The sequence below is a fragment of the Hibiscus syriacus genome, unplaced genomic scaffold, assembly GCF_006381635.1.
Source record: "Hibiscus syriacus cultivar Baekdansim isolate YM2019G1 unplaced genomic scaffold, ASM638163v2 tig00110678_pilon, whole genome shotgun sequence".
NCBI lineage: Eukaryota > Viridiplantae > Streptophyta > Magnoliopsida > Malvales > Malvaceae > Hibiscus > Hibiscus syriacus.
Window position 1 is genome coordinate 1,048,660 of NW_024062822.1, and position 23,800 is coordinate 1,072,459.

A 23,800-nucleotide genomic window follows, 5' to 3' on the forward strand; every position below is an offset into this window, starting at 1 on the left:
CGTGCAACTCGTGGTCTCTCATATTCCTCTCACTTTGGCATTGCATATCAAACTGTTCAAGTTGATAGCCCGACACAACTGATCTGTAATGATTTCACATCATTAATGGCGGATCCAACGCCATATACCATGCCATCAAGTTCAATAGGAAGGCATTCATCTGCAACTGCTTATGATCTCAACCCACGTGGCTTCACCAATAATCCATATGGCAACATCTCTTCTACTTCAAGGGGCAGACATTCATCTGCCAATGTTTTCGACTTACATATGGAAATGCCAACGAGACGACAGTCTATTCACATCCCACATGATACAATGGCCTCAAGTTCAAGAGGAGGACACGCAAGCGAGAACTTATTTGACCTCAACATTGGATTATCGGAGGAACCCTCATCTCCACCAGAAGAAACTCTTCGGGAGCCAGTGCAGATGGTGCTGAAACGGGATTATTCGTTGAACTTGACTCACCACAGTTTAACGTACATTCTGATGATGACGAGGATGACGTTCCGATAAATACAACACCAGCCGAACTTTCTGCACATATGTATGAGGCTGATTATGATGCAATGTATGAGCTTGAATTTCCAGATCTTCCTGATATTGGCAATTATGGACTTCAATCATCAGTCAATGACGGTAATTTACATATTGGAATGGAGTTCACATCAAAGGAGGAAGCAATGATGGCAATAAAGAGTTACAATATTCGTAACTCAGTTCAGTCCCGAGTTGATCGATCTAACACGGAGAAATATGTCTGCTACTGCGTCCAACGTGACAACGGATGTCAATGGATGGTCCGTGTATCAAAGAGGAAGAGGAAGAACAACTTATGGGAACTAACCAGATACAACGGTCCTCATACATGTTGTGCAATAGGTATAAACCAGGATCATCTCAACTTGGACTCCAACATTATTTGTCAAGCAATCATGCCCATTGTGAAGCAAAGCTCTCATATAGCTGTTGCAGTGTTGATTTCTGCTATACAGTCACAATATGGGTACACTGTCTCATATAAAAAAGCGTGGTTGGCAAAACAGAATGCCATTTGCAAACTTCATGGCGAATGGGATTCCTCTTACAACGAACTGCCCAGTTGGTTTCATGTTGTGCAAAGACTTAATCCCGGGACAATTGTTGAATTCGAAACTCAACATCATTACGTGAATGATCGAATGGTTCGCGGTCGCTGCCAATTTTACCGAGTCTTTTGGACTTACCCTCAGTGTATTAATGCAGTCAAGTACTGTAAACCAATTGTCCAAATTGATGGTACTTTCTTATATGGGAAATACAAGCAAGTTTTATTATTGGCTGTGGTCCAAGATGGAAACCGTAATATTCTTCATGTTGCGTTTGCCCTCGTTCAAGGAGAAGACACTGAGTCTTGGGCTTTTTTCCTTAAAAATTTACGTTTACATGTTGTCACCAGGGAACGAGTATACATTATTTCAGACCGAGGAGCCGGGATAAAAGCAGCAATGGACTCTTTGGGTACAATGTATAGACCTCCACATGTTCAACATCGTTATTGTGTCCGTCATATTGCTGCAAACTATTACGGAAAATACAAGAAGAACGATGAACGTCAGTTAGTCATGCGGATGGGTATGCTACTTTTTCCCAATTTTTCTATCAATTTCTTATTACTTATTTATACTTCATATTAACTATTACATATTCCTAATGGCTTAGGTTACGAACTCTTACCTCAAAGGTTTGAGTCGATGCTACAAGAGCTGTTTGGCAAAAATAAGAAGGGGTGCGAGTACATTATGGACATCAGCAAAGAAATGTGGACAAATGCATATGACGGGGGGTATCGCTATGGTCATATGACAACAAACTTGGCTGAAGCAATAAATTCAACCTTAAAGGGGGCGCGTCATTTACCAGTCACGACGTTGGTTAAAACGACTTATTTTCGTTTGGGTCAACTCTTTGCAAAGCTCGGTGGACAAGCTCTTACTTGGATGCAAAACGGACATATTTACCACCCAAGACTAGTAGTTGATTTACAGAAAAAAGTTGTTGCATCAAATGGGATGTTAGTTATAAATTTTTCTCGCACCCGTGAATTGTTTCGTGTAACCGAAATGCCACGTCCCCTGCAAGGGATTGAAGCTAACTCTTTCAGAGTTAATCTGCAAGAGAGGTGGTGCGATTGTGGTTTCTTTCAAGCACTCAAATGTCCATGCTCTCATGTCATTGTTGTTTGCTCACATTTGCATTTGGACTACAAAAATTATGTTGATCCCGTATACCAACTTTCACAAGTATTGAAGGTATATGAATTTGAGTTTCCGCCCATAGGAAACGAAAGAGACCCAAATGAGATTCAAACTTGGCTTACAATTGTACCAGATCCATTACTATTGAGGGACTCAGGTCGTCCAAAATCTACTAGAATACATTGTGATATGGATATTCGGGAGAAGTCAACAGAACAAAAACGATGTGGGCATTGTAGAAACATCGGGCACAATAGAAAAAAATGTCCAGCTCTGTTATCATCATAGAACCATTAACTCTTATGTAATTAATATTGTATTTAAATGAATGTTTTTGTTTCTAATAATTTAATGTTATTGCATTTATATAATTTGTCAATGTATGTACACCTAAATAATTTTTTTTAACTTTTAAATGCATAAATATATTTAATATATTTATTTAATATAATAATTAATATTATTAGTTATAACTTTTTTTAAAATATAATAATAATTCCACCTTCTAAGTAGAGAAAAATATTAAATTAAACAAATTAAAAGTTATTAAAAAATCAATGTATACGGTGACACATTTCATGTTCTGATTGGAGGATTAAATTTATTAAATTAAATTTTCAATAAGACAAAATTTATAAAATATGTAAGTCTTGAAGATTAAATATGTAATTATACTAATTTATTAACTTATACATCAATATTTTCGTTAAATATTAATATGAGATGACTAGATTGATAACATTTAAATAATTAACTGATAAAATTAATAGATCGATAATCAAAATCAAAAATAATAATATAACCATATGTGTAATATTATAATTTCATACATTTTTCCTATAACTACAATAAAGTCACAACTGGTTTTCATATATTGTTATATCATATTAATGTAGATAATTCACTCCACCTTTAACACACATTAACAAAATACATTTGATAATTCTTACATTATAATCGAAACATTTTACATAATATATTATTAATTTATAATAATAATAAAAATAAACTATTTATTATTAAACAAAATACGTGTCTGCTGAGTTGGCAAAGGCGCGTCCCCAGGGATGCGCCTTCCACACGTGGCATCCAACTCAGCGAAAATACGGGTAAAGCGCGTCCCCGGGGACGCGCCTTTGCCAACTCAGCATAAAGGATGCTACTTCTGGAAATATTTGTCAAACGGGAAAGAGAAAATAAAAAAAAACGGTGTCAGGTCAAATAGCCCCTAAACCAGGGCTTGGTAATAGCACTGCGTGACTCTTGGTTGAGTCTTTCATTTCTCAAACTTAGCCAGGCAAGAGTATCAAACCAAATTATTGGTGTTTTTTATGGTACCACATTAATGTCGATGGATTCCGTAAAAGATTGGTTTTAATTTTCTCTGACAAGTCCAATTTTCTATGGATCTACCAGTGGTGGAGAATTCTTCTCATATCAATGTTTTTCATGCTTTGCTTTTGTCCCATTATCCATGGCATTTACTAATAACTAAAAATATACATTGGAATACAAAGGCTCATGGGAAAAAATTATACGAGAAAATGTCATATTTTTAAAATTATAAATCTTGAAATAACCGTTATTATTTTTATCTGAATTTTAAAATTTTGATTTAATTAATTAAATATAAGCACAACTAAGTACAGTCGGTGGATATGAAAATTATGTTGCACTGATTTATTACTATACTTGAAAATGCCGATGCCTAATTGAAATGGGGAATCATTCATTGTCGCAATTGGAAAGGAATGGAATTGGATCGTAGAAAAGACGGCCCAAATCAGAGACACGCTTGGAATATGGCTTGAAGACTCTATGCACAATGGACAGGTTTTATATGACCCAAAACGAACCCAAATTTGCTATATAAAATCAAATAAAACTATTATCATAAAGTAGAATACGTTTTTTAAGAATAATTATTATTTATATAACAATGTACCATACATATATTGAAATTAATAGATAATATTAAGATTATAATGAAATAATATGGAGGGGTAAAGGCATTTAGGGATGGGCACAGGTCGGGTTTGGGTCGGGTTTTGGTCAACCCGACCCGACCCAAAAAAATTACACACTCCCCCGACCCAAACTCGACCCGAACCTGGCCCGACCCTACCCAAAATAATAAAAAAAATATTTTTATTCAATAAAATAGGGATTTAATTGAAAAATAATAATATATAGAGAGGATTATCATTATAATTATCCATAAATGTATAAGAAAAAATATTTTTCAGGTCGGGTCTGGCATTTTTCACTCGACTGACCCAACCAAAACATTACCTTGGATTGGGTCGGGTTCGAGTCCCATGCACATCCTTAAAGGCAGTATATTTTTTTGTCATAAATTGATACAATAAAATAATGATAAATTGTCTATTTATATCTTATCTATTCTGCATTTTTTTTGTTTTTGATCAATTAATTATTATTTTTATAAAATTATATTTAACGTTAGTTTTGTTTTTCCGTTAAAAAATAACGATCATGATAATATCATATTTTTGAAGTTACTTTTTAAATTTCACATAAGAATCGAGATGTATTTTTTAAATGATAATGAAAAAAAATAACATTACAGAAAATTTTAATTCGAAATTCTTTTAAAATGAAAGTAATGTTAAAAAATTAAATTTAATAAAAAATATTTTATGGCAGAAATATAATATAATAAAATATAAATTTCAGTTAAGCTAACATAAATAACTTGTTTAATCTAGTGACAAAACATCTAACCCTTCTCTAAGAGGTAATCCTCTTGATTAACATTCAATGTTTTTATTCGAATGAGATGATAGTATATATCATCACTTTATTTATCAAATAAAATTATTAAAAATATTATTGGAATGCAATCAATAAATTGATCACAAATATCATTATACTATTAACTATAACATACAAATAACATGAAAAATTTATATATAAAAAATCACCGTCAATTTTTAACAATATGTATCAACATAAAAACAAGATATCATTTGAAGTACAAATTTTTTGAAGAAAAACTAATAAAATGGTGAAAATAAAAAATAAGAATAAATAAAATACCATAAGTAGTTTACCAATAATTAACAAACCAAGCCATCGTATTGGTTGGCACATTTAGAACATCAAACGTGACAGATATAAGATCGCATGCCTACCAAAAAAAACAAAAACAAAAGAACACATATCACGTGGTCCAAGGGAAAAGGCCCTCAACCCGCGGGCGCAAGGATTAATATATATATATATAACATGAAAACAAAAGCTAGTTCAAATATTTTCTATTAGAACTGATGCGATATGCCATAAAATGAACACAAATTATCTACCCTGATTTTATCACACCTATTTATATTTTTTAGATCTTAACATTTTCCATTGCAACAATGTCTAGTAATTACTGCCTTCAAAATTCGAGTTCTGTGTTTCTTCAAATGATAGGTAAGAAGAACACAACCCCTCTATTGGAATCCGAACAAATCACAAGGCAAATGAAGACATCATAAGAAAGCTGAAAACATAAACATCGACAACTTTTTCATATAATCACTACGGTTTTCCATCATGTCACTCCACGATTGAACTCGTGGTGTCTCTCGAGCCCTGTAAGTTCGTCAAAGGCAATTTAAGTAGGCTTGAGTTCCTTTAGCTCAAAATTGTACTCGTATGATGGAAGGATGGTCTCTGAGCAATGCAGGAACTCACATTGAATATAACGCAGCAATGCTGAGGAACGGTGAATCTCTTATTGCAGTGAAGAAAAGGCTCATGCACAAGTCTTGCTAGTTCCTAGTGTAAGTTCCAGATCATCGACACCAACTTCGTGTATTCTTTCACCTTCCCAAGCTTTTACTCTACCGTTCTCGAACTCAAACTCCGAGCCTCTTCCCATCTCTGTAACCGTCCCCCATGTCACCCCTCCATGTCTAGTGACACTGACACCATCTTGGAGAGGATTCTGTTGAGCAACCCTCTTCACAAGGTTAAAGGTCGGTGAAGGAGGGGCTGCATTGGATGATGCCAATGGCTGAAAACTCATCCAACGACCAGAGTCAACAGTCGAGGCATCAGATTCATCACATTCAGGTATGGTGGCTGGTGCATGGTGGTGGCGCCTTGTGGGGCTAGATGGGGCTGATGTGGCGAAAAGAGGGTGCCGAATGGAGTTCAGAGAGGCATTTGAAAGGTACTCCCAGTCAGGTTTGGGCTTCGATCCTCTTGAAGTAGGTGATGAAAGAGGTGGGGTTACGGGAGCACTATTAGATACCCTAAGAGGAGGGAGATTATTTGGGATGGCAGCAATGTTGCGGAGGAACGGAAGAAGGTAGTTCGATGGACTCGAATCGAATCGAGTCGGGCTAGGGCACAAGGAAGAGGATGGGCTAGCATGATATGAAGGAACGGGACTTGGGAAGGATGAGGACTGCGGGCTTGGTTGAAGAGATGAACATGCACTGATATTTGTCGAGGTCCCTGCAAGCTCAGATGGAGGTGGCTTGCATCCCTGCACCAAATTCATTAGAAAGGAATCAGAATAAATCAAAACTGATCGAAGCTTTTTCTGTTATATTCTCTTGAACAATCAAGATCTGTGACCATCAAAGACTATCACAAGCTTCTATGTAATTTGATTTAAGCAAAAAGGAAACAAAGAGTAAAAAAGCATATAAAAACTTTCCGATTAATTCTTCCCTTCTTCAATCCAGATCAACCCAAAGTAAAAGACCCAGATTGGAAAAACATAAAAAATCAATCAAAACCCATTTCAGAACAGCAATCAAGAATCCAAATTTAACACCGAAACAACGCATGCATGTATAGATCTGATCTAGTATTGTAAAACGAAGAAAACCCATAAATTTTACAAGGAAAAAGAAAGCGAACCTTGCGATAAGTGGTGCCATCTTCTTCAACAATCCAACCAGCCTCAGCACAAAGAGCTTTCAAGACCTCGTTGTTGTCACAATGTTTAGGAAGCTTATACTTGCCTTGAGATCGAAGACCAGTGTATATCTTTGCAGCTATGGCTCTTCTCCTCCGTTCCCTCCTCTTGTTGTTTTCCCTCTCTTTCCATGTCGGTAATCTCCCAGATGCCCCCGTCATTTTTCTCTTCAAAACACCTTGGCCTCTTGTTTTCAATATTCAAGCCGAAGAAGAAGAAGAGAATCGTTGCATTAATGCGAGAAACAGAGAGATATGAGCGAAATTCCAAAGGGAAGACACGCAGTAGACAAGTCTCTCTCTCTCTCACACGAGGATATTGCTGTTGTTTATAATTGAAACTTAGAAGTATTTTTTTTATCGTTCTAGAGGGGATGATTAAACAACGCCTTTTTTCCCACTGTTTGACGCTTCCTTATTGATTAGATTCTTCAATCTTCCTTTCTCCCTCACTGTAGCTCGCGCCCTTCTTTTTCCTTTCTGTTTTCACACTTCCATGAATAAAGTACTGATTTCCTTGGAAACTGATAACACAATTAAGGGTTGCTTAACCCGATGTCGCCACTCCTTTCCTTTATTAATATTTCTTTGACAAAAAATATTCAATATTTTTAAATGGTTAATTATTATTTTAAAATCAATTTTATTACTACCATTTTAAAAAACCATTAACTACTTAAAATACTATCTGATTGTATCATAAACTATTTTCATTCAAGTATTACCGTATAAAGATTTTCTTGTTTCTCTGTAATGTTTTGGTTCGTGAAAAAGGGTAAAGTGATAGAGTTTGGTGAATCTATGACCTCACTCCTGCTGTGCTGTGGTTCCATTATTATCATTTGTCAGTCATTCCTGAAGCAAAAAATGACTGACCATTTACATGCTAAAAAAACATAAATAAAGGCTAAGGTTACTGCACACACAAAATTAAGGTTATATAATTTTTTTAATTTTATAAAAATATTTATGCTAAAAATGTATTAAATAGAATCTTCAAATTTAAAAATTCAATTAATTATGTTATGTGTAAATGATTATTATTGTGAAAGAAAAAATTAATTGATCACAAAATAATTTAAAAAATTATAAATAAAATTAACATATTTAAAAAAATAAAGAAAAGGTCTTTGGCGCAAGTTTATATTAGAAGGTGTTCAAATATTTATGATCACTTCATTCAACCTTTAAAAGATATTGTACTTCCAATCGAATTCTTTTATCACTATCACAATATTTTCACACAAAAAAAGAGCTATAGAATTCTTGACTAATTCACTGCAAGGTTACATGTCTATGGGAAAATAATGAAATAAATGATGATTAAATATATTTATTTATTAGAAGAAAGCGGGTGAATTAAAAACAATTGGGAATACGAATATAGCTAAATGTCCGACTTAAAGACTAGGTAATTGGACCCTAGTTGTCGGAAAATAATTACGTGTAATAATTTTAATATACGATTAAAAAAAATATTATCGATTTTGTTATTATTTAAATAAAAAATCAGTAAAAATTTATCGGAAACATTATTATTTATATCAGTTTTATTATTATTGGGTATTTTACCGGTTTTGTTAATAAAATCGGTAAAGCTTTATCGATTTTGTTATTTTTTATATCAGTTTTGTTATTGTTTGGCATTTTACCGAAAATATTAAAAAATATTGATGTTTTAGGTAGAAATAATAATGTTTTAGGTAATTTTTTATCTGTTTTATTATTTAAATAATAACAAAACCGATAACGTCTTTTTTTAAATGTATATTAAGGGTGCCTGTAGAACTTCCCTTAGTCATCTCTACTTTTTTTTTTTTATTTTTAACTTAGTTTTTTTAATATTTTGCGTCATCTTTTTTTATTTATCCGACAATAACATCAATTTTATTATTGATTATTGATTGTTAGTGACTATTAATTCTCTTCTTTTTTTTAGGTTATGACTTTTATTTTTTGTGTTTGAGTCTTTTTAATTTTGAATAAGATCTTTGTCATTGTGACATGATTTTTATTTGTTGTTGTGGCACACGTTTTTTTGCTTTTATGGTACGATTCTCATGCTAGTTGGTACGTTTTTCATATACATTTTTAGTCATTTTGGTTCTAGCACAAAAATTACCACAACATTTATTTTTCGATTAGTTAGTCGGTGATCACATATAGTCATATCCCCTCTTTTGGTAAAAGGTTGTTGGCCGATGTAATAAGATTGTGTAGTGAAGGGACCTGTCAGATTATTTGGTTCTCTTTCCACTCTTTTATCACTTCGCCAAGCGTCTCATTCGACATAGACAAAAAAAATTATGAAGATTATTAAGTTTTGATGTTGGTCATCGTTCTAATTGAAAGGTTTTAATTTTCTTCTTATCTTTAGTTTTAATTTTTACTTTTGTATAAATATGTTGGTGATTATTGTCTCTAAATTTCTCTTTATATTTTAATAGATTATAATTTTATCTCTTTAATAAAATTTAGTTATCATTGTGAGGAAAAAAAGAAACTAGGTAACTGATGGCTAGGGTGCCGCATATACAAGTATATTTATGCCAAAAGAATATCTTTCATTTTTACAAATTACTTTCAACTTTTACTAATAATCTAAAGGAAAAATAAAGTAAAATGGAATAATTGTAGAAGATGGTTGGAGCTAGAATATAACCACAAAGGCTACAACTGACCGGTCAAAGCATTGGTTCCATGAACGGGATTTGGTTGTATTAGACTTTTAATAGCCATTTTCTTTTTCTGTAATGGGACCGAGAGGAAGAAATAGATAGCCTCCATTATTGACTAGGATAACGTCTTATGCAATCATGCACCAATTGCATTTTCTATTCATTTTTCTTTTTAATTGTTTTATTCAATCAATTTGACGTATATCGCTATCGTACGTGTGACTAATTATTTTTCATTTTCATTTTTTTATTTTTTAAAAAATATTAAATATCAAAACCAAAAAATAAAGCAACTACTGTTTTTTAAAATATATATTATTAAATTTAAGTAATGTGTTATTAAAAAATATGTTATTTGCGTGTTTAAATCATAGTTTTATTTATAGATTAAGTTAGTGATATATCAACGAAGCATTGTTTTAATATTAACTAAAATTAGATCACATATCCTTCTTCTTTTCTTTTTTAAAAAATAACTTAATAATATTTAATGTCATAACTTTAATAAATGATATTTTTAAAGCTTTATAAAAAGATAAAACTATTTTTGCTAGTTAATATGTAAGTTATAGAGTTAGTTTATATATTTTAATTTTTAATTTTAAAATTTTCGTATTAACTCAATCAATAATTACTAGTAATCCATGGCTTATTTGTAAATTGTAAAATTATTTGTATTTATATTTTTTTAATTTAATTATAAATTTTTACAGTGTAATTATACTATCCATTTACTATTATAATTAAAATTAATAATTAATTAACTTATAAAAAAATTAAATTCACAACTTTTTCATTGCCTAAAAGAAGAAGAGTTCCTCCCGGTGGTTGTGCGATGATAATCAGTTTGAACGGTGCAGATGTCGACAAACACGAATCTTAGACCGATGTGACCCGGTCCGGTCTCCGGCACTCACTTTTTCTGTGTGGGGGCCACCGGCTGGCTCCATACGTGCGACACAAATTAATCCGTAGTATTTTATTTATTTAGCGATGTGACCTAAATAAAATAACGCAGCATGCCCCGCCATCCCTCGCGGACTCCAGCCGAATGTTAGGACATAGGGAGACCGATGATCGATCTACCACCGAGGTGTCCATGTATTTGTTCAACAATTAGATTGTTAGTTTGAATTGAAAAATATTTGGTTTAATTTAGATTTTTTTCGATTTTATAAGTTTTTTTCTATTTCAGGATAATGAAATAATATAACTTTTATATTAGTACAATTGATTTGAAATTGAAAAAGTAGAGATGCATAGTGTTCTTTAATCTGAATAATTTCTATTTATCCATTAATGACAGATTAAACAAGGTGAATTTGAGCATCGAAAATGTCAATTTTTTATTGATTACGTTGATTTAGATTTGTAGACAGGAATTTTTTTTGAAGTTTATAATCATGTGTATTTATTTAAATTTAATTATGATCATTTTTATTTTAAGTTAAATATTTATGTTAAATAATTTAAATCACCGGTTAATTTATTTGAATTTAATTATGATCATATTTTTTTTGGTTGAAACAGGTACAATGGGCCGCCTAGCTGCCCGTTTTATCAACAATTAATAACTCTTCAGCTTCCTTGGGTTAGTTTTTCAAAAAAACTGTGTTTTCCTTATACTTCCTTATTTGCTTGGCGATGAAGTCCGCTACGCAATTGGCCTCTCTAGGTATGTGCTTCAACTCTACTTCCCAATTTTTCTTTAATAGTTTTCCTATGTGCTGCAGTATGGTAAGTTTTCTGTGCTCAGGCGAATTATTTTTGATAAGGTTGATAGATTCTTTGTTATCAGATTCCAAAACCATTTTTTTCTCCCCTATTCCAAGCCATATTTAAGCCCTCGTGAATGCCCCATAGTTCTGCTTCGAAAATGGAGCAAGTCCTTATTCTTCTGCCAAAACCCAATCGCTAATTTCCATTGTGGTCTCTTGCAACTACCCCACACATAGCTTCTCTAGTGCTCTGATTCTTGGTTTCGTCTGTATTTATTTTACAGTAGTTTCTAATAGGCTTTTTCCATTTATTTTGGATTTCATTCCTGCTTGGTGTGTTTCCAGATTTGTTAAATCATGGATTATGTATATCCTGGGTCAACCTCATAGCTTGTTGAATAACAGTTTCTCTTTCGATCATTTATGGGTCGAAGATCGCCTGATTTCTTATTTTCCAAATAACCAAATTACAGAGCTAAAGAATGAAGGTCAGTTTTCAATTGATGGTAAAGGGGATTGGGTTGTTTCCAGGTTTTCGGTGATCCACTCCTTGATGCTGTTACTCAAAAATTTATCCAAATTCTGGGTATCAATCAGTTTTGCCCATATCAGCAATGTTCTCGGGCAGAATCTCAGCATATGGTTTGAGTCTTCTGTCTCATAGTTGCACATGGGGCAGCTTGCATCCGTCATCATATGCATGTGCACTCTTTCCAAATTGGTCAATATTTTATCTTTCCCAATGAGCCATAGAAACGCTTTGATCCTGGGAATATTGTTATGCTTGGCAATGATACTCCAAATCTTTTCTTCTGTTGAATTGATATTTTCTATCACCTTATACGTTGATTTGACTGAGAAAACTCTTTTCTCCAAGAGGATCCAACCTGGTGAGTCAGCAAGGATTTCTTCCACTGGAGGTTAATGATTCGATCCGGGAGGAGTCTTGTGAGCTTATTCCAGTCCCAGGTACCATTTTGATTAATCAACTCCTTGACTTTAGATTTGTCGTTCTCCTCTTCCCTTGGTTGATTGCATAGTCTGTATAGGAAGTATTTATTATCTAGCCATATGTCATGCCAGAATTCAACATGTTTTTCGTTTCCATCGTTCCAATATATATTCTATTTAAACTTTGGCCATATGGAGCATAAGCGGTTCCATAGAGATGATTCTCCCCTTTTTTCTAGCTTTTCAGGTAGAATCTATTTCATTATGTATTTGCTTCTCATCACCTGCACCCATAAAAGATCAGATCTATTAGTAAGTTTGTAGGCAAGTTTGAAAATGAATGCCTTATTTTGGAATCTCAAATTCTTCAAGCCTTATCCCTCGATTGGTTTAAAGATTGTATCCCATTTCACAAGGTGAATACTTTTATGCTCATTTGTATTCCCCCAAATAAAATTTTTGGTTAGCCTTTCAATCTCATTGCACGTTCATTTAGGAATTAATATTGACTGCATAGTGTATGCAGGAATTGCATTGAGGACTGGTTTAGCAAGCATAATTCTTCCCGCTAATGATAATGTTTTAGCCTTCCAACCTGCAAGTCTGTCTTTTATTATTTGGATGATGTTGTTGTAAGTTCTTTTATTGAACCTGTTGTGAAGCAGAGGAACTCCCAGATAATTCCCAAGGTTCTTGACTTCCTTGATGTAAATCATATTGGTTATAGTGTTTCTAGTTTGTGCATTAATATTGCTAGAATAATAGATGATGGATTTCTGCATGTTCACTTTTTTACCCGAGCTACTACAGAATTTTGGGAGAGTGTTCTAAATAATTTCAATTTGAGAAATATCAGCTTTCGCAAAAAGAATGAGGTCATCTACAAAAAAGATGTGAGAAATGTTAGGACCATTTCTAGACAGTTTGATTGGTTTCTATTTTCCTTGCTCCACAGTTAACACAATTTCTTTTGCTAGTCTTTCCATGCAGATGACAAAGAGGTAAGGCGATAGAGGATCACCTTGCCTGATCCCCCTAGTCAGTTTAAAAGGCTCGGTAAGATCTCCATTCCAATTTAGTTGGATTGACATGGAGTTAATGCAATTCATAATGTCCAGAATAATCCTATTAGGCAGACCCAATTTCTCAATGCTATCCTTAATAAAATCCCAATCCAATTTCTAGATCAATCTTGATGGTCATTCATCCTTTTTTTCCTTTCTTTTTCTTCATAGAGTGAATAACTTCTTGTGTTAGGATTATGTTGTCAGTAATAACCCTGCCCGGAATAAAACTCGTTTGGCTACTAGAGATAATGTTAGGAAGAATAGGTTTGAGACGGTTAACAATAACTTTGGTAATAATTTTATAGGTAACCTGACAGAGGCTTATGGGTCTAAATTGTGTAATTCTCTCAGGATTGTCTACCTTGGGTATTAACACAAGACTCGTTCTGTTTAGAGCTTCATCAATTTGACCCCATTAAGGCAATGTTTAACTAAATTGTAAACCTTTTCTCTAACTATGTCCCAATTGTTCTGGAAAAAACTTGCATGAAACCCATCAACACCTGGAGCTTTGAGCGGATTCATACTGAATAAAGTTTCTTTAATCTCGATGTTATCAAAAGGTTTTTCAAGCCAATTCCATTGGTCCCTGTTCAGATTAGGAAAAGGTCTAGTATTTTCCAGGGATAGCCTGGTCAAATTGTCCTTGGTAAACAGCTCCTCATAGTACTCATTGACATTTTTTTAAGCATATTATGATTATCGCACCAAGAATCAACTTCAATTTTAAGAGCTGTTATAAGTTTTTTTCTACCCTCAGTGATCGCACATGAATGAAAATATTTGGTATTTTTATCTCCGTGGTTAATCCATTTGCATCTAGCCCTTAGAGCCCAAATTAGTTCTTCTTGTCTTATAATAGTGTACAGTTCAGTCTTGAGTTCATATTCAAGGGTTGCCAGTTTGGTGGAGTTATAACAACGTAAAACTTTATCGATACCTTTCAGTCTAGAAACTATTCTTTTCTTCTTTTGGTTGATAATGCCGAAAGTTTCATTATTCCAAACTATGATGCTTTTCTTGTAATGATTGAGGCTTTCCATAAGATTATCATTCTTAACCCACTCTTCTTTAAGAAATCGATCAAAATCAGGGTGATCCATCCAGGCTGCCAGAAATCTAAAAGGTTTCTTTTAATTATCCTTGGGGCTATTCATAGTGTACAACAGAATAGGAAAGTGATCATATCCAATTCGGTCCAGATGTAGCTCTCTAGTTTCAGGGTATAATTCTAACCACTTTATATTCATAATACATCTATCGAGTCTTTGCCAAAGATTACCACGACACCAAGTAAAATCATCTCCTTGTAAATTAACTTCTATCATTTCATTGTTTAATATGAAATCTTGGAAATGTTTACTCTCACCTCTGAAGCGATTATTTCCCCCAACTCTCTCATTATGTCTCAAGATACAATTAAAATCTCCTCCTAACATCCAGGGTTCATTATTGCACGGTTTGAGATTGTCCAAGAGATCCCATATTTTATATCGAATGTTGGGGTTAGGACTGACATAAACTGCTGTAACATAATTCCAGCAGTTACTGTTAATATGCTTGACACGGGCATGCACATATTGGTTAGAAATGCTTAGAATCTTAACCTCAACCGAATTATCCCAAAGCATCCAGATTCCTCCACTATGGCCCAGAGCTTCAATTCTAAAGGAATTAATATAACCTATATTCTTAATAATTATATCTGCTCTTCTGCCACTTATGTGAGTTTTCATTATAGCAATGATCTTGGGCTTGTGTATAGGCGCACAGTCTTTAAAGTGTCTTCTAAAAGAAGGTTTTACTGCCCCTTGGGTATTCCAAAACAGGATCTTCATAATCATTGAGATAGAGGGTAAATGTTTTGTGACAGCTCCTTATCCTTTTCTTCAGCTTCTTTGCTTTGGCTCTGATCAATTTGCTCAACCATTTGAACATGACTAATTGTAGAAATGATGTTGTCAGGAGAAGCCAAATTTTCTGAATTCGTAGTATTTTCTTGAATTCATTCTGATAGAAAAGGGATGTTAGGATTAATATTAGTTTTTGAATTTCTGACTTTGAGGCATTTTTTGGTGATGCGAGAAATTTGACTAGGCTTCCTGTTGAAGTTCCATCAAGAAGTAAGATTCCTGTTAGTCTTTTTCGTGAATGGAAATAGTTGTATGTATTCCATATCCTACAGTTAATATGTGTTCACTGATTCGGGCATCTTCCTTTGCCATGACTTGAATTCCATCAAGACTTAATTCCTTAGTGTGATCTTCATTCACTGTCATTTCACCGTCAGTGATAGGAACATCCACTAAACTGTTGTTGTCAACTTCAAGATTGATGGTAACATTTGTTTGAGTTTGGTTCGTATTTTAATCCACTTTAGTTAAAGTGACTTTGTTTCTCGTTCTTTCTCTATCTCCCATTTTGTTTTCCATCTGGTTCTTTGGTGTGTTAGTTCTTGTAGCAGGGGCTTGTAATTCAGATTCCCTACTTAGTTTTTGGTGTTCTTTAATGCTATTCCTGGGTTCTTCCTCTATATGTTCATTATATAGAGGCGCAAATATGGAGCCTTGTTTTGATGTTCCTTCAACTTCTTTATTTCTACTTTGGGTTCTTTGGTATCTGTTGTTTCTTCCTCTTGGCTGAACAACCATCCAAGGGCTAAAGGGGTTATCTTTGTTATTTTCCTCATTCACTTATTCTTCAACAGTATGACCAGTGTTGGGAATATCTATATGTTTTCCTTCTTGATTTGTTTGACATGCTTCTTTTACATGCCCATGGGTACCACATTTGAAACAGATCTGTTGGAGTCCCTCATATTCAATTTTTTGTATAAAATCGTCTATTCCCACGCATGGAGTAAGAGACTTATTCAGGTCAATTACAACTGCAATTCTAGCGAATTTTCCCCTCTCTCCAACTTTGGTATTGTAGTCAATTTTGATGACTATTCCTATCGTGTTCGCAATTATTCTGATTAGTACAATATTGTAATATATGTAGGGCAAACCAGGTAGTCGCAACCAAGCGATGACTTGTGAAGGGTGCTTCTCGATTATAGTAAAATTCCTCGACCATGGTTGAACTGTCAGGTAGCTTCCATATATCATCCAAGGACCATCGGTAAGAACTCTCATGTAGTCCTCAATATCTTCGAATTTCACTAAGTAATAGTCGTTTTCAAGATCTATTAAGTTGAAATTACCTATTGGCTTCCATAGCGTATGTATTCTATTCATCAGAGCTTTATATCCAATCTTCTTTCTCAGCAGTCTCGTGATAACAACTTGTTTCATGTTTCGATCAATCAGCTCATGGATTCGCCTAAAGAAACTTATTTTGAGAAGTTTCCAGAATTGTCCATGGTGACATCTCCTTCTTAGAAGATTATTTCTTCTTCGGGCATCTTGAAGGGAGGATTCTTGAACATAGTCGATCCACTGGCAGCCATGGCCGTATATGAGATTTTCTCCGGACTGTTGGGGCGTTCTTTAGTCGCAACAGCTCCATCTTGAGGATCATCTTCAGTTTGCATGTCCTCCATTGGTTGGATTGTTTCATTATCTTTAGTTGTTATTTCCCGATTCTTAACTTTCTTTGTGGCTCTTTGATATTCTTGGACGCTATCGATGTTCATATTCTTGGAGAATAGAAAAGTGTCAATTTCGTTCTGTTTGACATCAAAAATAAAATCGGATAAACTACCTCGATCATATTTTATTTTAAGTTAAATATTTATGATTAAATAATTTAAATCACCTGTTAAGAGTTCTCTTTAAATGGATGTTATGTTATACTTATCCCAAATTAATAAAAAATTTAATCACGTAATACTTTGATTCGATAATTTTTTAATAAAAAATGACTAATTTTATTAAAAAGAGAAAATGTTCAAAAGTACAATGATTGTTTATAATCATAATCTAGACATATAATTATGATTCTTTTATAACAATCGACACAAAAAACTAGTTACTTGAGATCATATAAGTACTATACAAGAAAAATGTTAAAAACTTAACAAAAGATAGATACGAACAAATCTGATTGCATTAGAAAATAAATCATAATAGGGATCAAACTATTGAAAGACCACTAACAAATTGTAAATAATAACCCAGCAACGTGAGAAAACCCACCACGAATACAAACTGTGTATCAAAATCTAATCCAATGGTCCAAACCAAAAAAATATCAATAGGGTAACAAATAAGTACTATCTTAACTAGTCGAGACGATGCCAAATCCAAACCTGAGAAAAAGATACATGAAATGAAAATAATGACTAAGAGACCAATAACATGCTAAATGATAGAAAAATATACCATTAATGGAGATAAAATGTATTATAAAAGTAAAACTATTAAAAACTAAAATAAAAATAAAAAAGTGTTATAAAAAATAAAAAACATTATAATGAACAAAACCGGATGATAACATTTGAACAAATAGAATGACGTACGCTAACGGTTTTATTTGGGTGCATGTTAACAGGTCTAATGTGGCTTGAGATTTCTGGTACTGTTCCGGTGGGTTATGATCGGACTTTGTTGTTGATTATGGTGGATTGGGGTAATTGTCCTTTTATTGCCTCATGAGTGACACTTCTAAACTCGATTAGAAAAAAATATTTGCGGGTAAGGTTGTGCAGTCGTTGTAGTATTTTCCTCCGATTGTTTGAGAAAGTCTTATGGTGGCTCGGCCACCTAATAAGGTCTTAGAGCAGGGAATTTCCGAGTGGAAGCTTTCGTTGGTTGGTCAGTTCATCGATGCTACCTCGAATTTCAACTCAATGTAGAGGATTGTTGATATGCTTTGGGGGGAATTTACTCTTGTTCATGTGAGTTTAGCTTGGCCGAACTTGTATGTGTTTTCCTTTATTTCTGTGGCTTCTAGAGATTGGGTCTTAGAGAACAGACCTTGGCATATACAGAATAAGCCTTTGATTGTAAGGATTGGGTCTTAGAAAAAAACTATTGTTTTTGTGGATAGTGTTGCTGTAGAGAGTGAGAAAGTTTATGAAGTTAATGTGGAGGCTAATGTTAATGTTGTATATAGAGAAGGTAAGCAAGTTGTTGAGATGATAGGTACGAAAGAGTAAGGATTTTCCTTCTCTTCAGGTTTCCTTGTCACAAATAAAAATGATAGAGGTAAACTTAATAACAATAAACATATTGTTGGATCCCCAAATAGATTTGAGGTTTTGACTAATGTTGGAGGCATAGAGGGAGCCAAGAAGGTAAAAGTTGCTTCATTGGGAGTTGATGCACTATTAAATTATATGAAGGCTAAGAAGAAAGATAATATTGATAAAGTCACTATCTCTGATTCAGTGGTTGGTGTTGGTGATGGTAAGTTGGAACTTTCTTCTTAATGATTTTGTGTTTTTTGGTATATTAGGGAATTTAATAATCCCCTTAAGCAAGTGCAGGTTATGTCTCGAATGAGGAAGCTTATGGTTGATGTCATATGTTTCCTGGATACTAGGATTAGGAGAGTGAATAAGGATGGGTGTGCTAATTATAATGCTTCTGAAAATGGGAGGTTATGGCTCTTTTGGAAGAAAGATCTTAATTTTAGGATGTTTTAAGAAGGTGATCAATCTATGTCCATTAGTGGTGATTGTGGAGGTTACAGAATTGATATCACTACAGTCTATGGTAGTAATTCTGGTGTGGATAGAATGAGTTTGTAGGGGTAGATGAGAGAGTTAAAGAAGGATGTGGGGGAGTCTCCTTAGTTGGTGGGTGAAGATTTCAACATTTTTACTTGTACTGAGAAGAGCTATGATCTTGTGGTTGTTGGTCCTTATAATTTGGCTGATATGACTGAATTTAAGGATTGTTTGGCTGAGGTGGAGCTCATAGATCACCCTTATTCTAGCTCTCTTTACACATAGTCTAATAAGTAGGGGATACTTTCTTGGCCAGGAACTTGATAGGATTATGGTTTATGCTCAGTGTTTGATCACCACCTTGGAGTTGTGTGGACTCATAAGGACATTCAGGCTAATAGGCCTAAACCATTTAATTTTTTTAATTATTAGACCTCTCATGTTGAGTTTATGGAGATTGTTAGATTCTCATGGCAGGGGGAAATTATAGGTAATGTATTGAAAATATTTTTGTGTTTCGATATAACAAATTAAGTTTAAATGAATTTTAAGATTTTACAAATGATTTTCTAAGTATATTTGATTTAATTAATCGAATATCAAATTATTACTCAAAGTATTTCAAGTTCAAATTCAAACCTTATTAAATGTGTAAAATTGTGTTTTATACTTAAACTATTTTTGAAACAATTTTCACAAAGTATTTTGAACCAAAATCAAGCCTAAAATCAATTTTTCAAAGTGATGCACCGATGCACCAATCCATGCATCGATGCACCAATTAATTTTTCAAACATCGAATGCATTTTATGCATCGATGCACATACCATGCATCGATGCACTCAGTGCATTTAATGCATCGATGCACAAGACCATGCATCGATGCACTCATATTTTTTTCAAAACATCGAATGCATTTTATGCATCGGTGCACTAAGAGTGCACCGATGCACTGAGAGTCCAACGATCAAAATATTTGAATTTTACACTGATGCACCTAGGGTATGCATTGCTGCACTGACGCTCCCAACTACTTTAATTAATTGTTTTCACACTTAAACGGCTCTATTGACTCTACTAATCATCCCCAACGTTTAGAATCATTTGAAAGTGTATTTAAACAAGCTTAGAAGCCAATGATCAACAACAAGAAACAACAAGCAACTAGAATCAAGAGAGAATCAAAGAGAAAGCATCAAAACTGCAAGTTTGAGCATTTCAAGCCTATTTTTCATTCAATATTTATTTTGCTTTCAAGAACACTACTTGTACTCAATTGTATTCATTCTTGAGTGTTCTTTTCTTTGTTCTAGAATTGTGCAAACAATCTACCTTGTGAGGATTTCCTTGTTAGTTTGCAAATTTGTAATCTTCTCTTTGGGAGAGAGTGTTCTCAAGAATTTGGGGTATAATTCTTGAGGGATTTGTAAGGTTACTCTTTGTCCTCAAAAGAAAGACAAATTAGTGAATTTTTGGAAAATCCTTAGTGTGGATAACTAAGGTAGTGGACATAGACTTTGGTTGAGAAAGTCGAACCACTCTAAATCGCTGCGCAATTACTTTCAATTTTCTGCATAGCTTCCACCGAAATTTTTATTTGTCAATTCACCCCCCTCTTGGCCATATTCGTCGATCGATTAACTCAACAATTGGTATCAAAGCCTCACTCATTTGAAGGTTTAATCGCCTCTTGAGTCAATTCGGGAATAGTTACATCGATTGTCAAGTCATCAATGGCCTCTACTTCAAATGTCGACTCCGTTCTCGATTCGATGCCCGTCAACAAGCCTCCTTTCTTCAATAGATCTAACTATGCCTATTGGAAGAATAGGATGATGTATTTCATTCAAGCAAGTGACATGGGAGCATGGAATGTTGTAGAAGACGGATATATCAAGCCTCTCACTCATCCAAGATTGTGGAGTGAAGGAGAGACAAGAATGTTCCAGCTCAACTCCAAAGCAATCCATATCATATTTTGTGCTCTTGGACCAGATGAATATGGAAGAGTTTCATCTTGTACAACCGCTAAAGAAATATGGGATAAACTACAAGTCACTCATGAAGTCACCGACGAGGTAAAAGAATCTAAAATTAGTCTTCTAACACATAACTATGAAAATTTAAGGATGAAACCAAATAAAGATATCAAAGCTATGACGGATAGATTCTCAGCGATTGTCAATGGTCTCAAATCATATGGAGAGAACATTCCAAATGAAAAGCTTGTGAGGAAGTTAGTTTACTCACTTCCAAAATCATGGCAATCCAAGAAGGCTGCAATCATCGAGGCTAAGAACCTAAAGTCCTTTACTCTTGAAGAGCTAATCGGTTTCCTCCTCACTCATGAAATGATGCTTGAAGATGAGGTGGACCTCGATAAGATTAACGAGACACCAAATGATAAGAATAAGAAGAAAAACATTGGAGTTGCTCTCAAATCTACAAAAGATGAGAGTGATTCGGATAAAGATGATGATGATGAGGAAATGGCATTGTTTGCCAAACGGTTCAGAAAAATGATGAGACCTTACCCAGGAAGAAAATTCAAACAAAATGAAGGCCTAAAAAATGAACCAAAAGAGAAGGACCCTATCATTTGCTATGAATGCAAAAATCCGGGGCATGTCAAATATGATTGTCCACAATTGAAAAGAAAGGGTCAATAAAAAAATAAGCACAAGGCTCATGTGGCTACATGGAGCGATGAAGAGGGTTTCGATGAAGAGAAACAAGAAGTAACAAACTTGTGCTTGATGGCATTCGGGGAAGATTCTAAGGTAACCTCTAACTCATCTGAATTTGATGATTTATCTTATTATGAGCTATTAGAGGAATATAATGGGTTGGCTTCGGATTATGAGAAATTATTTTTAAAATATAAAAATGATGTTTCAAAATTGAAAAATGAAAATAAACTCATATCCAAAACCAACAACGATCTTGAAACTAAAATCAAAGATTTGCAAATCAAACTAGAAGAGTTTGAAAAGAAAATTTTGGATTTGCAAAATTTACTTTCAAAAGTCAATGATGATCATCAAAAAGAAATTGATGATCTTAAAACTTCTTTTGATAAAGATGAAACAAAACGTTTTGAAAATGGAGAAAATTTAAAATCTAACTTTGTTAGAAAAAGTTTTAAAAACTACAATCATAGAGGTCCCCGAAGAACCTCTAATGGAAAAATCGTTAGAAGTATATGGGTTCCTAAAGGACTCATTACTACTAAAGATAAAGATATCCTACACAAATGGATACCTAAGGGGACTAGAATTTTGGAAACTAATGAATATGGACCCAAAAGAATTTGGGTACCAAAAATTAGAAATTAATCTATGTTTGTAGGAAAAGGAGCATTGCTACAAGGCACGAGAATCAAATTCAAACTCATGGTACCTTGATAGTGGATGCTCAAGACACATAACCGAGGACAAAAGTCAGTTCATAGAACTTAACGCCAAAAATGGAGGAGAAGTGACTTTTGGTGATAATTCAAAAGGTCACATCGAAGGTATAGGTACTATAGGTAATACCTCTTCCATACAAATTAAAAATGTTTTATATGTGAATGGATTAAAGCATAATCTCTTGAGTATTAGTCAATTATGTGATAAAGGATTCAATGTCATGTTTGAAACTAATGGTTGTAAAGTTATTGACATTGCATCTAATCGAATTATGCTTGTTGGTCATAGAATATGAAACATATACATGGTGCATTTAGACTCTATTGATATGACTAATTTATGCCTAGTTGCTAAGGATGAGCATGATAGTTGCCTAAGCTTAAATTTGATTATGATAAAATCTGTGATGCTTGTGCTAAAGGAAAACAAAATAAAATTTCTTTTAAATCCATTAATGATGTATCAACTAGTAGAGTATTACAATTGATCCATATAGATCTTTTTAGGCCAACTAGAACTACTAGCTTGGGTGGAAAACAATATGCATTTGTCTTGATAGATGACTATTCTAGATATACATGGGTTCTATTCTTAATTACTAAAGATGAAGCATTAGAAAAATTCATCGCGTTTTCAAAAGTAATCCAAAACGAAAAAGGTTACTCTATAACTAGTGTTAGGAGTGATCATGGAACTGAATTTGAAAATCTTGGATTTACTGATTTTTGTAATTCTAATGGTATTAGTCATAATTTTTCAACACCTAGAACCCCTCAACAAAATGGAGTTATTGAGAGGAAAAATTGAACTTTAGAAGAAATGGCTAGAACCATGCTCTGTGAAAACAATTTGCCAAAATATTTTTGGACGGAAGCCACAAATACCGCTTGTTATATTGTAAATCGAGTAATGATTAGGCCAATCTTAAAGAAAACTCCATATGAAATTTTCAAAAATAAAAAGCCTAACATTAGATATTTTCATCCATTTGGATGTAAATGTTTTGTTTTAAACAACGGTAAAGACAATCTTGGCAAATTTGATGCTAAAAGTGATGAAAGAATTTTTCTGGGTTATTCCTTAAATTCTAAAGCTTATCGAGTATTTAATAAAAGAACTTTAGTTGTAGAAGAGTCTATACATGTTGTTTTCGATGATAATCCCCTTCCGAGGAAGGATTCTTA

The 23,800-nt window shown here is 33.8% G+C and overlaps 2 protein-coding genes across 2 annotated transcripts; both read right to left on the bottom strand.

Annotated features, from left to right (window-relative positions):
- Positions 1-5,722: 5,722 nt before the first annotated feature.
- Positions 5,723-7,564, bottom strand: LOC120138071 (BES1/BZR1 homolog protein 2-like). Its single transcript, XM_039153674.1, has 2 exons — positions 7,122-7,564; positions 5,723-6,741 (listed from the first exon to the last, which is right to left on the bottom strand). The coding sequence occupies exons 1-2, from the start codon at positions 7,338-7,340 to the stop codon at positions 6,004-6,006; spliced, it is 957 nt and encodes a 318-aa protein (XP_039009605.1). The 5' UTR covers positions 7,341-7,564; the 3' UTR covers positions 5,723-6,003.
- Positions 7,565-16,285: 8,721 nt separating this feature from the next.
- LOC120138191 lies at positions 16,286-16,888 on the bottom strand. Its single transcript, XM_039153757.1, has one exon. It carries the CDS (start codon positions 16,886-16,888, stop codon positions 16,286-16,288), a length of 603 nt encoding a protein of 200 aa, XP_039009688.1.
- Positions 16,889-23,800: the final 6,912 nt, after the last annotated feature.